At 43.5% G+C, this 16,958-nt stretch overlaps 2 protein-coding genes across 5 annotated transcripts; both read left to right on the plus strand.

The window, feature by feature from the left end:
• LOC109515673 (smoothelin-like protein 2) lies at positions 1-7,688 on the plus strand. Of its 4 annotated transcripts, XM_019869636.1 has the most exons (14): positions 1-134; positions 225-329; positions 479-913; positions 3,527-3,587; positions 3,671-3,820; positions 4,496-4,666; positions 4,745-4,867; positions 4,961-5,023; positions 5,200-5,257; positions 5,344-5,466; positions 5,622-5,736; positions 5,963-6,114; positions 6,521-6,676; positions 7,081-7,688. In XM_019869636.1, the coding sequence occupies exons 3-13, from the start codon at positions 485-487 to the stop codon at positions 6,621-6,623; spliced, it is 1,548 nt and encodes a 515-aa protein (XP_019725195.1). In that variant the 5' UTR covers positions 1-134; positions 225-329; positions 479-484; the 3' UTR covers positions 6,624-6,676; positions 7,081-7,688. The 4 variants fall into 4 exon arrangements, with proteins under 4 accessions (XP_019725195.1, XP_019725194.1, XP_019725196.1 ...); XM_019869635.1 differs by having other exon boundaries at positions 225-913; XM_019869637.1 differs by having other exon boundaries at positions 225-913; positions 4,565-4,666.
• Positions 7,689-8,213: 525 nt separating this feature from the next.
• On the plus strand, positions 8,214-16,483 carry LOC109515648 (adapter molecule crk-like). Its single transcript, XM_019869575.1, has 3 exons — positions 8,214-8,780; positions 11,245-11,840; positions 12,870-16,483. The coding sequence occupies exons 1-3, from the start codon at positions 8,561-8,563 to the stop codon at positions 13,002-13,004; spliced, it is 951 nt and encodes a 316-aa protein (XP_019725134.1). The 5' UTR covers positions 8,214-8,560; the 3' UTR covers positions 13,005-16,483.
• Positions 16,484-16,958: the final 475 nt, after the last annotated feature.

The following is a 16,958-nucleotide window of genomic DNA, read 5'->3' on the forward strand; positions in this document are numbered from 1 at the left end:
ATGTCCCAAAATACATAGACAAGCCTGTTGCTCACAAACCCATATGGGCCACTGAGTGTCCAGGGGAATGGAAGTGATAGACTCACCGGCAAAGATTGGAAGAGGATGGGACTAGAACCAGATCCTTTCGGAAGGTTTGTTTAATGCCTATCCCTGTTTGCAAACTTGATCTGAACGCCAAACCTTGTCCCCCCCGCCCGCTAACAGCATGTATGTATGTGCAGATTTTCCATTCAATGAACGAAGACGCAAGATCAAGTTCGAAGGGAAAGAGAAGACGCATGTTGAAAGAAGTCCAAGTTCCTTGATGGGACTTTAATGAGCAGCTGGTAAGGGCGCCTTGCGATTCCATTTAAAGCATCCATGCTGGATTATTAGTCTGGACATGCAAGGTATCTGTTGAGAGTTTCCATTGGGAAAGAAAAGACGTCAGTGAGAGAACACTTTGTTTCTGGACTCGAACCCTGGTACTTACTAGACAGCCATGGACCAAGGCGCAAAGGGTGCCGAGGAAAAAATGGTCAGCAAGGCCCTGGTGGAATTCAATGACACCTTGCAGGCGGCCGTGAGGGAGGTCCACATGGACGTGAGCGCTTTCAAGCAGCGCATCGAGCAGCGTATCGAAGAGATGAGCGCCTCCAGCGGGCCTCTTGCCGAGGCAGTGGGCCGGCTGCAGGAGGAGAACCTGCAGCTCCATTCCAAGCTGGAGGCCCTCAGCCGCCTGGTCGAGTCTCTCGCCGGGGTGCAAATCGACAGGAACTTCCCCACCACCATGTCGAAGGGGAAGAATAAAGAACAGGGTGCGGAGAACGGGCTTCTAGAGATGCAGTCTCGGAACCGGGAAGGCCAGAGATGCCCGGTGGGTCTGGCTACATCCGGATCCCTACCACCATGGAAAACAAAGGAAATTAATGTAAGCATTCAAAGGAGATCACTCTCAATCATTCACGTCATCCCGAAATAACTAAAAAGACAAAATACTTGAAGATTTTGATGCAAAAAAAAAATCCACCCCTACTTGAAATTAAGTGAAAGTCCTGATCGTTTCCCCCTGGTACTTGCTTTCTAAAGTGTATTTTGAGTTCCATTTCAAGGGTGCCACTGCTGTGACGGGTTGTGAAAAGACAGCGGCTTCTGCCTGAAATGTTTTTTTAGGTATTTATTGTTTAAAGCAGAAACTGTGATTTTTTTAGGCATGGTTCCGCAAAACCAGGGATAAAAATGAGGGTGCAGCCGTTCTTTCGGGTTGCGAGGAACTATTGGGTACCAGTTAAGTGCCCAAACCCAGACCTACCCAAAAGAAAAACTTTTCGGGCGAGACACTTTCTGACATACGACTCCGATGGGTTTGCAAAATGTCTGCTTTAGTGCGAACAGCCCCGAATCGGTATCCCATTACTGCCAATCGTCAAAGCAGAAAGTCGGAGTGATCACGTAGAAATGATGCGGCCTCCCTCAAAAATAATCATTACTGGAAATAATTCAAATGATCTTGATGCTAAAACCCTTGCAGTCATTTGAACCTGCCGTCCAGTCTCAATCCTGATCACCTGCTTTAGCTAACGTTTGTTTTCAGGAATGTTTTCTGTAAAACCAAGGCTCAGGGGCAACGGCGGTGAACCTAGCGACCGTATTCTGCGGTTGCGATGACCTGACGATTCACCTCCTTAAGTTATCATGCGTTCATTGACGGTAACCTCTCATCACGAATATCATGTCACGCGATTATATCCTCACACACTCGCTCCCTTCCCTAACGCCACTTTCCCCTCGTGGCCCCGCGATTTATTGCCGCGACCATCACCGCCAAAAGGTCACGACTATTATTGGCGCCACGTTTTGCAGTCCGGAGTGGCCCCGTTGGGCCGAGGCATGTGCTCCATATCGGCTTTCGTCGTATTCCTTCCTAAACGCCGTCCATGCGTACGAATGCCAGGGTAGTAGGACTAACAGAGTAATTGATAGCTGATCATCAAGGAGCTCTGAAAGGGACCCATGCGTTTATAACAAGAGTAAAACAGTTCTTGTATCATGCCATGATGTAGTCATACAGCAAAAATAAACCTCAAAATCGACTATCAGATCTCTTAATGGAAATTTGAATTACGTTAATTGGCGAGCCAACAATAAGGAAGAAGTGTGATGATATCTAGAGAGTCCGAAATAGAACTTCTTGTGCCATAGACAAGTGTCTGGGTTTTTTCGTCTTTTATTTTTTTTAAATTCAAGGTGGAAAGTTTTTTGGGGGGGTAGCCTTAGGTAAGAATGATGCTCGAGGACCCCGCCCCGTCGGCCCAACTCTTTGCACGCCCCTGACAGGATGCACGAAAAAGACTCTAGGACCCCTGCTTGATCTTGAACAGTAAGACAGCCACTTTGGTATCGTCTTTCGAAGTCATCAACCAATGTGACTTCACCAATCGGAGGTTCTACTGGAAGAGAAGGACAGTATTGCTGTAATCTTTAGGCCGATCTGTAAGAGGCGGGCATGCTGGCCTTTGCATGGTTCCAAGATGTTCCCAGAGGTGGACGGGACTTCAGGTTTTAAACGGATTGCGGGGGTCAGATGGAGTCGGACTGCGATATCCTACTGAGGCTATCGCGGGAGCCCACAGATCACGCAGGCGCTAATCTCCCATCCTGGTGGCGAGTTGACAGATTGGGAGTCTGGCTATAAGAGTTGCCAGACCCCCAGTGGAAATCAAAAGAGGTTTGGGGTGTTTGCAGCAGGGTGGGGGGGTTTGCGGCAAATAAAGGCCAGGTTTCAGGGTGATATAGTTAGGCGCTTCCCCCCCCCTGATTTTGCTAAGCATCCATTTGGGGCTATATTGGGACAGAAGAACAGAAGGGAAACTTGCAAACGGGGCCCATTGCGACGTCTAAAATAGCCTCTTAGTGGGAACACACATGGCCTGAGCTGTCAATGAGGATAATCGTTCATCTGCTAAGTGACATTAGCCTGTAATTGAATGGGACACCTTAGATTCGTTGGCCTTTGTATTCGCCATTTATTGTTGTTGTTGTTTACAGCAGCATCCGATAGCTCGATGAGCCAAAAACTCTTCCTTTTAATGAGTAATATGAAAATGAGGAATAAAGTTCGTATAAAATTATGCATGCGGCAATTCAGTAAGTCACATCCTGATCTCCGACCAAGTTCCGCGGTAAACAACTTAGTTTTACGCAACACGAACGTTCCATGACAGTCGATTGCAGGATGTCCGGTGGGCTACATTGCTACGAGTTTATTTTAGCGCAAGTCGGCTTAAAATGTCACTGTGGAATCATCGTCCACGATGACAGGGGATACACCCTGGAACGTAAACAGTCAACAGGAGTCGCGACGTTGCGTTGCTAAGGCCGACACAAATAGACAGGACAACAGCTGCGCGCGTTTTACATCACCTAAGCCAGCTAACGGCAATATTGATCATGATCGTCACTCCCATCATTTGGCCCGTTTGAACCCGACGGCCTGATGTGAAACACGTCAAAATTTGACATGTGTCATACTCTGCTGAAATAGGGAATGGGGGCCCAGGCAGAGAGGCACATTGCCTCAGTGGAACACCAGAGCAGGAAACAAGGTGAGCAGACTTTTTTTGTGTGTCTCCTCGCGCTGTGATTTCAAAATTAGTCGTCGATTCATTTTGTCTTTGAATGCGTTCAGTCCAGGAGAAGTTTGACAGTCCGACCGAACATCATCCTCCCATCACTGCAATGACGAGAGTCAGCTCGGAAGCCCATTCTGCCCATTCTGCAGCTCCCATGGCTAAAGCGGCAACAGAAACCGCCACGAAATCATTCAAAAATATCAGCGGTGAGTAGTTGATAGTCACAATAAACTGCGACAACAATCCAAATCATTTGTGATTAATTTTAATAATAGTTCACACCAGAAGTGAAAATGTTATCAAGCTTGAGGTTGTTATTTGTAACGGATGAGATATTTTTGGCTCTGTATTAGATAGAAAATTCTTAAAGACGGGAAAATAGTGCCATCTGGTGGGCCAGGCTGCTTCGACCGAGTTAACGCCGAGAGTTAGAGTCGAAACTGAGTTTTAGAACAAGACTGCTGAGTTTTGAGACTCAATTCAGAACAAGGCTTGTAGGAGTTGAGATCAAGTTTAGACCAAGTCCTGTTATGTCCAAGAAATGTCCAAGACTTAAAAGTGTTGAAACCAAGGCCTTGAGTGCTTAGGACCAAATCAAAAACAAGACTTAGAAGAGTTCAGATAAGCCAAGTTGATACCAAGACTCGAAAGAGGCGAGACCAAGTCGCAACTTATGTTAAGACCAAAACATTGAGGATTGAAGATGCAGTCAAGACTAAAGACCTTGAGGGGTTGATACGAAGTCAAGTCCAAAGACATTCAAAACCAAAACTTTGAGGGACTCAGACTGACTCCAGCGAGACTTTAAGCAGTTGGGATGAAGTCACAACTGAAACTTGGAGGAGTTGAGGCCAAGTCCAGAAAAGTATTTCCTCTCGAAGGTGTACCTGGATCCAAGGACCTTGCATCCCAGGATCAATCGGCTTCTTTGGCACATCTTCCCCTCACAGATGTGAGCAGAAGCAACCCTGACGCTGCACCTAAATCTGTTCAGACTCAATTTTTGCCAGAATCCCACAGCGTAAAACCAGGAGAGTATCCATTTCGACGCGGTGAGTCCTTTCGACACCAAATCAATGGCCCTATTCATTCGTTCTTGGGTTACCTTCTAAAATGGATCTTCTGATTAGATGTCACCGATGCCAAGCCGCAATCGGGTCCCTCGACCTCGGACAAAACCGCCGCCATGTCAACACCAATTGCTTCACCGGCATCCCACCCAATTGCTAAACCGGAATACCCCTTTAAGCGAGGTACTGTCCGTGCCAATCCGAGGTAGAGCGACGGTCTTCAAACAAGGTCTGCCGTCAGGTATACTTGAAACATGTTTTGGTTCCTCACTGCAGCTCCAGTTCTCAAGACGCCAAGTCCGATTCTAAAAAGAAGTGTCAGCTTTCCTCAACCGGCAGGTAAAAACAAGTCAATTCTTCTCTGATGTTTTAGATGGACATACAAATAGTTCTGCTCCAGTCTTGATAACTCCGCCTTCTGGATCTCTCTTGGCCGAGATACAAACGGACTGTATCCGTATCTCTTCAGTCGTTTATAATCTGAACAGTAAAGTATTTTTTTTTAATATCTACAGAAAAGTTACTTCCCTCCAAATCAGTCATAAAACCAGGTTTCTCATCTGGTTTTGAAAAGTAAGTCAACCGCGAGCCCTGAGGTACATTTTCCTACGCTGGTGTTTGTACCTGCGGTCGATTTGAGCTGTTTTTCCTCTCCCCAGGAAAGCCAACTCCCCTCCTGTGGAGTGCAAGCAAGAGCCGACCAAGTCCAACACTCTTCCTCGTGCTGGCGGAGCTCAGGCCAAACGTGCCCTCTTTGAGAGGATGAACTCCGACCCCGTCAAGTTCGTACCACTGAAGCATACACAGCAATTAATGAAGTTAATTGTAGCTTTTTTTCTTTGTTTTTACCCCAGCAAAGGCTACGTTGTCGGTTGGCTCTGAAATATTTCCATGCCCGACTGATTTCCAGACAGTAATGGGCATTTCTATGCAATAGGCCGAAGGATTCCAAGCCCAAGCTGAAGCGCTCCCAGAGCTTTGGCGTTACCAGCGCCAGTGGTATCAAAAATATCCTGTTGGAGTGGTGCCGCTCGAAAACCATCGGCTACCAGGTACAAAAATTTGGGGTACTCTGGACTGGAACTTAAGGATCATTTGAAAGGGGAAATTTTATGGACTGATGACTTCTTAATGGCTTGTAGCCTAAAGGAATAGTTTGGTCTCTGCAACCCAATAAAAGCCCAATCGGTGACCCATTTTAGGACTCCAAAAACCTCAGTTCTTGGAAAACCTTGACATCATTTGTTTCATAAACTGATCAAACGATTCCTCCCGCAGAACATTGACATCCAGAACTTCTCCTCGAGTTGGAGTGACGGCATGGCCTTTTGCGCTCTGGTCCATTCCTTCTTCCCGCTGGAGTTCGACTACAACACACTGAAGCCCGCTAACCGAAAGCAAAACCTGCAGCTGGCATTCTCAACGGCAGAGTAAGTTTTTTGGGGTTTTTTTTTGCATTGGGGAGAAGCGTTTTGGTTTCGATTTCGGAACGTGTCTGCCACCGTTCAAACCAATGGAGGCCTGGTCTTTATTGCCTCAACTGAAGATGAACCGAGATCCTGCCCATTTCGTTTTTTTCTGCTTGAGAATATTAGCAGTTGGTTGAACTTTTTCCTATTTTTCTTGAATGTGAATAATCTATTTGAAAAAGGTGTTTTATTTATTTTCAGTCGGAATTGATTCATCGGGGCACAGCATCTAATTAGAGGGATGGAAATGGATAGTATTTCAGGAAATACGGCTTTTGCATCGGGGGTGGTGAACTTTTATATTAGACAAACCTCTATTTGACACTATTAATTTACGACATTTCCCCCGGTTGCCCTCCCGTGTCAGAACCCAGGCCGACTGTCTCCGTTTGATCGAGGTGGATGACATGCTGGAAATGGGCGACAAACCGGACCCCATGTGCGTGTTCACCTATGTCCAGTCCCTCTAGCTAAAGCCCGCCAACCGAAAGCAAAACCTCCAGCTGGCATTCTCAACGGCCGAGTAAGTTTTTTTTTTTTTTTTTGTATCATTTCAACCAGTAAAGTTAGCGATGTTAGCTACTTGGTTAAGCCTTCCGCACATATTGTTTCGGGGTTGCGTATTTGTTGAGTGTGATGAATAAAAAAAATGTTAAATATGGCTCGCCCTTTGACCACTTTTGGTAAGTGTCAGCCCAGCTTAACAATTTCATTTCTGTTTTAAGGCCGCGGAGGAGCTAAAAAACGTGAATTGGAGGAGAATAGTGGTGCAAGAATCAAGGCAAGTTAAATGGTCATGTCTGTGGTGTTTATTGTGTGACAGTCGTCTAATCTTTTGCATCGGGGGTGGTGAACTTTTATATTAGACAAACCTCTATTTGACACTATTAATTTACGACATTTCCCCCGGTTGCCCTCCCGTGTCAGAACCCAGGCCGACTGTCTCCGTTTGATCGAGGTGGATGACATGCTGGAAATGGGCGACAAACCGGACCCCATGTGCGTGTTCACCTATGTCCAGTCCCTCTACAACCACCTGAAGACATTCGAGTAGCTAACCGTCACTCTGCATCAGAGAAGAGTGCAAAGATGCACATTTTTGTTGTCATATTACCAGACTTTGAAGAAGAATTGTGACGCGAGTGTTCGTGCTTCGTGTGTCTCTTATGCTGTTGCGGTGTTTACAAAAGCGACTTCGGAGCTAAACCCCACGATTTAACAATACTGCTGATGTGGATGTGCAAAAACTACGTGGGCATGCTCCAGAATAGCCTTTTGCAATGTGTCAGAATAAAGCCATTTTCTAATGTTTTCCATTCTAATAAATGTTTTCACCCATCTATCCATTTTCTATCGCGCTTAGCGTTTCAGTTGTGGAAGCGCTGGAGCCTATCCTTAAAAGATTCAAACCCAGAACTTCATCACTGTGAGGCAAACGTTGTTCCCTTGGAAGGGAATATATTGTACAGGAAATATGCGGCCGATGACAGCGTGCATATCGTCACCTACTGGCCAAATTAAAACATTGCAATTTATACTAGTGCGTCTTACAGTGTGCTTTATTGTGGTTGCAGCAGTGTTTCTTTTTTATTTTTTTGTTTTTTTAACACCTTCTTGGTCTTCATAAATTGGGCTAAGTAGTGAATAGAGGGCAAATTATTAACCACCTTTCTCCATGACAAACGAATTTTCACATTTTTGACAGACACACAGTTCCATGCATTTATTGTGGTGTATAACTTTTTTAAATGTATTTGTTTTACCTTGTTGAGCCACATAAATGAAACGTGAAAACATTGAACATTGTTCGCATGAATATGAGCAGATTTGATTTTTTTTCAATATTTAAAATAATTTTTAAAACACATTTTTTCATTAAAATGTGATTATTGATTACATTTTTATTGGTTGTCTTGATTAGAAGATGTCAATTAGTTCCCAAAATATGTGTATTAAAATTTTTAAAAATATCATATTTTAAACCATTCTAAACAAAGATCAATTTGAACGACGTATTTGTTGTTCCCCGACATTTCTCGAGGCTCATGAATGCACCTCTTCCCATTGACCAGGCATCCCTTCCGGTAGATGAGGTCAACTTTTCCCTAGATCCGCCATTTCAGTCCGGGAGTTTTCTCCTTGCTCGCTTGTTTGGGGGTTTCTTGGCTTATTTGATCATACAAAACATTCGTCTGGAAGTCTTTCGTCTCTCTACGCTAACGCAGAAACCCTCCCGGCGGCAACGTTGCTCGCGAGAACCCGCCTCAAGTCGAGATAGCGCACCTTTTTTTTTTCCAATGCCGGGGAGCGTCCCTGACCCAAAGTTTTTTGTATGAGTTGCGGATAAAAAAAGAGAGGCGAAGGGGGGGAACAGGGCCTCGAGCCTCGGGGCGTTCATTGTTCAGTCATGGCCGGTAATTTTGACGCCGAAGACCGCGCGAGTTGGTACTGGGGCAGGCTGAGTCGCCAGGAAGCCGTTTCTCTTTTGCAGGGACAGAGGCACGGCGTTTTCCTGGTGAGGGACTCCATAACCAGCCCTGGGGACTACGTGCTGTCCGTTTCCGAGAACTCCAAAGTGTCCCATTATATCATCAACAGCATTAGTAATAACCGTCTATCCGGCTCAGGTAAGGAATGATGTTTGTGTTTTGTGCTCCCAGCGCCCTGTTTTCCTGATCGACTGTAACTATTTTAAAAATGCCGTCCGACTTGCTAAGGCTGTGGCCCCCGTCGCTCCACCTTCGGAACAAAACAGGCATAGTGGACGCTCCAATTTGACGCGTTTGATCTCATAATACCACCGGACTTCCACTATACTTTCGAGGCACTTGAATATAATGTTTTCTAAGTGTGTGTTTTAGAATTCGGCTCCTGTAAAGACGCGTTGAAGCTACTTTATTTTAAAATAAAATAAGACGATGTTGGTGGCGGTGGAAGGCTGTGGTACGTTTGGGACCTAGCTCGTAGGCTAAATAGCATGGCAGAAAAGAAATGTTAATTGCACAAACTGTCACAAAAAAATACAATAAATTGATATTGTGATCACCCGTACATTTGAATTCGATATGAAAAACTGAAATCATGAGTCATATTTGTGAAATTTTGGTTTGAATCACGCTAAGGTTAAACTTCGTGCGAATGTGGTCCCTTTCGAAATGCAGTTTGGCGACTCTGGGCTTAACACCCCAGGAATCAATCAAGACTTTATTATAAAATTGGGAGTAACCGTACACTTAACTTGAAGCTAAAAAAGGCAAATCATAAGTCTATTTCTAATATTATGTTTAGAATCGTTGTGTTCAAATTAGACTACGTGCTAACGTTGGGACATAAACACAGACATATATTCTGGTATTTTTGGACTCAGCACCCCACCTCGCAGCGTTTTCTAACTGTGATGACCTGTTTACTTGGGAAAAATAACTCATAAAAAGGTAAACATTTGTCATACTAATGGGATTATGTTTAGATATGTTAATTTATACTCGGTCCTAATGCGTTTTCTAATTGTGATAACCTTGTTTACTTGGGAAAAATAACTAATAAAAAGGTAAACATTTGTCATACTAATGGGATTATGTTTAGATATGTTAATTTATACTAGGTCCTAAATTTACTCATAAATGCAGTTTTGCTTGCTTCCGAGCTGAACGCCCCTGCAACTAATCAAAAATTGAGTTTGAAATTATGATCACCCATACACTTGAACCTGAAAAAAAAGCAAATTAAAAGTCCATCAATCCATTATCTGAAGCACTCTATCCTCACGAGGGGAGAAGGCATGATGGAGCCTATCCCAGCTGTCTTCGGGCAGTAGGCGGGGGACACCCTGAACGGATTGCCAGCCAATCGCAGGGCACACATAGACAAACAACCATTCGCGCTCACAATCACAACTTCAGACAATTTGAGTGATCAGTGATGATTGGCTGTTTCTTAGGCAAGCAGCATTGGTGGTGTGGGCTGGTTTGCCTGCTCTGCTAAGTACTGTAAGCTTCCTCTTTTTTTTTTTTGAATGGAACTGGGCAGGCTGTGCTGTCACAACCGGGGGTGGGGTATGGGGGGATGACTGGTCACATCGGCCTTCGTGGAATGTCTGTCATCCGGCCTGGTCGTGCGCATGCACAGCCCGGCTTCTGACTTTTTATTGCACAACCTTTGCCCTTTTTCTTGGCCGTCTTCTGCTTTGGTTTGCTTTTACCACCTTGTTTCCTGTATGGCGTTTATGACAAAGTAACAGAGAGAGTCAATGGGTGTTCGCAAAATGTCTTTATGTTGCCTTTTCTGCTTCATGGTACCGACTCAGCCTGACAATGCTCAACTTGCAGTTGATGGTTTTCCACTGGCAAAACTTAGTGCTGTAAACCTGTTGTAGTTGCAAAAAAAAAAAAATGCAAGTAGTTGATTTCCCATTAAAAAAAATTTCTAATTTTAAACAGTTTGAACAGTAAATATGACACAAACTTTGATTTAAAAAAAACCTCACTCCCAACTACTCCAAACATTGTCTAATAATTAATATTACTTTGTAGAATGTGAATTAAGCAGAAACATCTGCCTGTTTTTATTCATCTTAGGTAGCTACCATTTTGTCCCGTACTGCCACCTGCTGTCGCCTGAAATCGACTTCACAGTCCCATAGGCTCAGTTTGCTTACGTCACAGCTCACCTTTTTTCCGGGTTTGGTCACGTTATGTTCGCAAGCTGAGATGTCAGTGTCAGTTGGCAGCAAAAAGAGAGAGCAACAGTCATTGAATGGGACAGACGGTCAAGCTCCCAAATACAAAATGAAAACACTTGCAAGGGGCAGCGAAAAGATGAATTATACGAGGTGAACTGCGTGGTAAATGGACAATCAAGAGGCCCTGACATCGTTCATTATGCCATGGCCATGAAAGATTCGTCAACGTGAATACTACCTTTGGCCTAACTACATTTTTTAAAACGTTTATTTTATTTTTAGAATGAATTCATGGCATCTCATTTCAAGATATCATTGTCTAAATTAGTCCTTGGTTGAGATAATCAAGCCTCCTCCGGTCTACGTTTTTCTGTTCCTTGTGTTTAACCAAGCATTCATTGATTTGCCAGGCGTGGCTCCTCCGCGGTTTCGCATCGGTGATCAGGAGTTCGAGGCCCTGCCGGCCTTGCTGGAGTTCTACAAGATCCACTACCTGGACACTACCACACTCATCGAGCCCATCGCCAAATCCAAGCACATGGGATTCATCAGCTCTGTCGGCGCGCCCCCGCAGCAGACCGAGGAGGCCGAGTTTGTCCGGGCACTCTTTGACTTCCTCGGCAACGACGATGAGGACCTCCCGTTCCGCAAGGGTGACATCCTTCGTGTGCTGGAGAAGCCGGAGGAGCAGTGGTGGAACGCCGCCAACCAGGAGGGGCGCGCCGGAATGATCCCCGTCCCCTATGTGGAGAAGTACCGGCCCGCCTCGCCCACGGCGGCCGGCCCGGGTGCCCCCATGGCGAGCACGGGACAAGGGGGTCAGGTTGGGGGCGCGGCAGCTGGCACCGACGGAACAGGGCCGCCCCAGGCCCTGGGTGACCCGGGCCAGTACGCCCAACCGGTGGTCGCCACCCAGCTTCCTAACCTACAGAACGGGCCAGTGTACGCCCGGGCCATTCAGAAGAGAGTGCCCAACGCCTACGACAAGACTGCACTGGCCCTGGAGGTAGTGTTTTTGTTGTTGTTTTTCCCCACACCACACCCTCCCCGCCGGGCCATCCCCGACATTCGCCGTTGTCCTCATTTGCTTCAGCCGAGAACGCGTCGTCCGCTAAATGGCCTCGTCACGCCTCTGCGCACTTGCACAAAAGTAGCTTTACAAACGTGAGCTGACGGCGCGCACGGATGAGCGTATGAATGCAACACTCTGTACATTGTAACGGGAGCGTCTCATTGTGCGGCCTAGCAAAGCATTGTGGGAGCTGATAGTTCAGCAAATTGACCAGTGATTCTCAACCACTGTGAATCTGCTTTTAGATTTCCCCCATACAAATGTTTGCAATAAATACAATTGAACAAAAGAAATTCAGATACGTCGCCGCTGTAGGAATGAAACTGTCGTAAAACAAGAGTACAGTACTCCCTGTCTGATTCTATTCCTGTACCTGCTCTGCATACAGCCTCCTCTCAATTCCTCATGTTTCACCGGCGCTTTATGAGCTCTGCGGTTGATATGATTTGAAGTCCCATGGCAGACTGACAAGTCAGATCATTAAATTGCCACTCGGTGACGTGTACTGTGGATTAAACTGCCCACAGATCGAGAGCATAACTCACTCGGGTGGCATAATGGTGAAATGAAACACTGCTAAGTGTGCGTGGTCTGCGACTTAAATGTATTTTGGCTGCTGGCGAAATGACACCATCATGGTGATAATGTAGATTGACTGCAACCCGTCTCTGAGATTAGACAGATTTATTTGTAAAAGAGTAGCATCAGCAGCACGAAAGCAGATGTTAAGACAGTTGCCTTGCAGTCATGTTGCTTGGTGCACGCTTTGCTTACAGTATTTGAAAAGCTATTATACTATGAGAATAATTATAATATTACAAGAATAGTCGTGCTGAAAAGAAAAAAAGTTTCTCTCCAGTGTGACCCTACACGTAGCCAAACCGACTAGTTTCCATCTGTCTACCTTTCTTGATATTTTCCACGTCATTTATTGATTTATTTTTTTTGGTATGGTTTCCCCAGGTGGGCGACATGGTGAAAGTGACCAAGATCAATGTGAACGGCCAGTGGGAGGGCGAGTGCAAAGGCAAGCGCGGCCACTTCCCTTTCACCCACGTGCGACTGCTGGAACAACATCACCCGGATGACGAGAGCTGAGAAAACGCTTGTCGCCGGCAACCCGCCTCTTGCGCATTTTCGTGTCAGGAAAGGGGAACAAAAAAAACAAAAACAAAACAAAAGGATAACTACAGAAGCACACACCCACAAAGCAAATTTACAAGCTAAACAAGTTGCAGGGACAAGCTTAGATTGAACGCCTTCTTTTTTTGATGGATGCCGGAGCTCAGATGAACGACAACACTGAAAATATTCCAGATTATTCTGGTTGTCGCGGTTAACACTCAAACCCAAAACGAGATAACACTTTAATTTTTGTACAAGTTTTTTTTTTTTTTAATTGATAAGGTATATGAATGAATCTATTTCATTTTTAGCTTGCGTTCTCCCGTGATGAATTTTTAACCCCAACGGCACCTTTGTTGTGCCTCTTATTTCATATTAAAGGCTCATCACATGTGCAAACCAAAAAGTGAATGTTTACACATCCATCTTAGGGATGGGTGATCGATTATTACTCGCCGATCAATTGTGTCTTGAAGCAATGGATGCGAACTGGATGCCTACACAGATTGAGAGAAATAGGCTGCGCTACATCCATGCTAACAAACAACGATGTTTGCTGCATTATTTTGCTTCATGCAACTATGGCATTGAAAGAGCAATTCCGAACAGTCATTCACATTTGTACAATTGTGAACAGTAGTCAATCAAGGAAACGTACTCGTTGAGCTAAAACCTCGAGCATTAGCTCACGTCGCTAAGAAGAACAATTGGGACAATTTTCAACATTTCCTCATCTTTGTGATACAAAATATAAATCGTCCGAGCCAAACTTCAGTTTTCTGTTTTACAATTCGGTTAGCACCCAAATGGTCGCGAGCGACTTGTTAGCTAAGATGAAAGATGTGCAACAGACCTTGGCATCCGACGTTCCTTGTACATCAACCAAATACAGTATATTCCAATACTCGTACTCAGTCTGGCCAGAACCCAAACAAACTACAATACAGTTAAATATCATAGCTAAACAAGCATTACCTCATTACGCTAATGTTAAAGGAAAAAAAAAAACAAAATCCACTTTTCGAAACCAAATACAAAAATCACCAGCCAAACTTCAGGTGAAGATGAAAGCTGCGTGAACCAAACCTAAGTGTCTCCTGACTTTGACTCGTATTTGATCAATACAGTGTAGTGAAATACCCTTCCCTGAGTCAGCCCAGAACTCAAACAAGTCGGATTAAATATCTGAATGACCTGGCGTCGCCTCGCTACGTTAAACGGATTGAACAAAAACCTGGCGGTTGATGCGTCGAGATGTAACATTTTGAAACTCATCCAAATGCCAGTCTTCCCTCTGTTAGCCGCTGTCTTCCACCGTTTTTAATCATAGAAATGGAACAGCCATGTTTAGTCAAGCTAAAACACAGAAGTTACATTCATGATCCTAGCTTTAGCTTTAGCTTGCTACCCTAAAAAGAAAAATCTGTCAAGTATTGGTGGTTCATAGAGGGATGTAAAATGTATCTTCTTTGTAACACAAAATACGAAACCAAACTTCAGTCCTCTGTTGACTTGTATTTAACACCCAAATGTCGCTAGTGATGATGAGATGTGCGATCCCAAACAAGGAAAAGGAGTATATGCCAATCCCTTAATTGGCCAGAACCCAAAAGTCGAGTTTACTTTTCGAGCTACCCAGCGTTAGCGCCGTACGCTAAAACGAACAAAAATAAAAATTGGGAACAATTTCCAAATGGTTCCTCATGGTTTGGTAGCAACGATGAAACAAGCAAACTCGACCTCAGCGTCTGAGGCTACAACACTTAGTTTACTTCCGACCCAGTATTGTTCTGTATTCCTCACAGCTGATTTTTTTTTTTTTTTCTGTATGCGTGCGAACTATTTTTCACCCAACTATCGGAATTAAATCCACTCGAAACTGGCACAGCGCTGCAGTTTTACACACTTTGTAGTGTCGGTTATTTTTAAGTCGCAAGCGTCTCATGAAAGTCACACTAAAAAAAGAAGTGCAAGATGTTCTCTGTCGATGGAACAATGCGATGTTTGCTTCCAGGCTGTGCCGAGACGTTTATTGGAGCAAACTTTGTTAGCCTGTTTGAGATTTAGACTTATTTGCATAAGAACCGACGAAATGAGCGAGCGACCTTAATGACCAGCCAGTCAGTATTTCTTTAATAGCTTACCTGTTTGTTTAAATAAATGACCAGCCAATCTGATCAACCCAAACCTTTTTTTTCTGAATTAATTTTCATTCGGTGCCGTTCACTGAAAATTATTTTTAATTAGGCCAACTTGTCCTAGGTCTGCATCTGTATTACTTCTGAAAATAAGTCTTCCGAGAATAAAGTTAAAATACTACAAAAACAATTTTAGGAGAAAAAAAAATAATGAGAATGCGATGACAAAATTAGAGTGATCTGTTTCTTTTCAAGAGAAAAATCAGAATCTTACTAAAATACAAAAAAGCGAGAAAATAAAAATAATCGTTGTTTTTCAAGAAGTCACAGTCCTATGAAAACAGTTTAACAATTACATGAATAAAAACACTCCTGTATGAGGAAAACGGGTGCTAGTACTAAAATAGTCAAAATATTTCAAAAAGGAAAAAAAAAAGTACTTGAATAAAGTCAGAAAAATTCTGAGGTAAAATATGTCCTGAGTCATTTCTTGGCACAAAAGATGGTGCGAAAACAGTCACAATTTTTACGAGAATAAAAATAAATTTTGAATCTTTGTGCATATAATCTCATGACTCTTGTCCCCCGTGTTTTCCAATGTAGAAAAAAACGATTTTAAAAATGTTATAAATATTACATTTGTAATCTATGCTGAAAGTCTTCCTTTTACGTGAAGTAAGCCATATTGCGAGGATACACCCAATATTAGAAGAGTGAACATGGAATTTTACACCGAAAGACGTAACATCGTGTAACTGGTCATTTTACAAGGGAAAGAGGCATTTCAATATTTGTTTTACATTTCAACATTTATTTTCTTTTTTTTTGTTAAATACTTTTCTGAAAAAGTTATCCCTCGTGTGGCCTTATTACTGCTTTGTATATTTTAGACCAGAGGTAAACATGCTGCTAATTGCTGAAAGCGTCTTTTTTTTTTAACTCATATGAATGCTTAAAAAAAAAAAAAAGATGATTCCTAAACTCTTGTCGTAGCCTTGGATAGAACATCTTCAATGGGATTATCGTAACTCATGTGAATGCTGAAGAAACCATTTAGGAATCTGCTAACATGCACCTTAATCCCTTCACTCACAATTCTTTCAACCAAAAAAAAAAAAAAATTCCTTCAGAGAGCGACATATTTTGTGCCATTCCACACCACTGTTAAAGGACCACAAACAAGCAAAATGTAAGATTTTCCGTTTTATTTTGTACATTATGTCAAAGTGTTAAAATATATTTCAAGTTTTGGTTTATTTTTCTGTTTGGTGTTATGTGTTAATAATATACCTAGTCAATAAAAATGTACCAATATATGGACAGTTTGAACTCTTTTTTTTTCCCCTCCTCACCCCCCTTGTGATGTGAAACTAGCTCTAACCCTGAACCCAGGCGAGAAATCCAAACTGCAATTTTGGCTAGAAACACTGACCTTGAAACCTACACTGTTGTTTAAAACCCTAACCCTGACTTAAAATCCGACTTTGTAATTCCGAAAAGATGGCCTTGAAACACTTAACCCCATCTTTAAAACTTTACCCCTACCTTGAAATCCGAACTCTGGCTGCAAAGTAGAAACCCCATTTTAAAACACTTTCAACGCTTTGTGACGTCATAACTAGAGAACGTCAATTGCGTCACGAAAACGTTTTCGCCGCAAGGAAGTGATTTTTACGAATTTTTACAATTTACTTTTTTAGTCTGACGCATTTAATGGCCACTTTAAGGTCCGGTCTCTTAGAAATTGCCACAAATTGACGTCAAGAATTGTCAACTTCTTCCATGTCAC

Source organism: Hippocampus comes, unplaced genomic scaffold (genome assembly GCF_001891065.2).
Source record: "Hippocampus comes isolate QL1 unplaced genomic scaffold, H_comes_QL1_v1.1 scaffold109, whole genome shotgun sequence".
In the NCBI taxonomy this organism is placed as follows: Eukaryota; Metazoa; Chordata; class Actinopteri; order Syngnathiformes; family Syngnathidae; genus Hippocampus; species Hippocampus comes.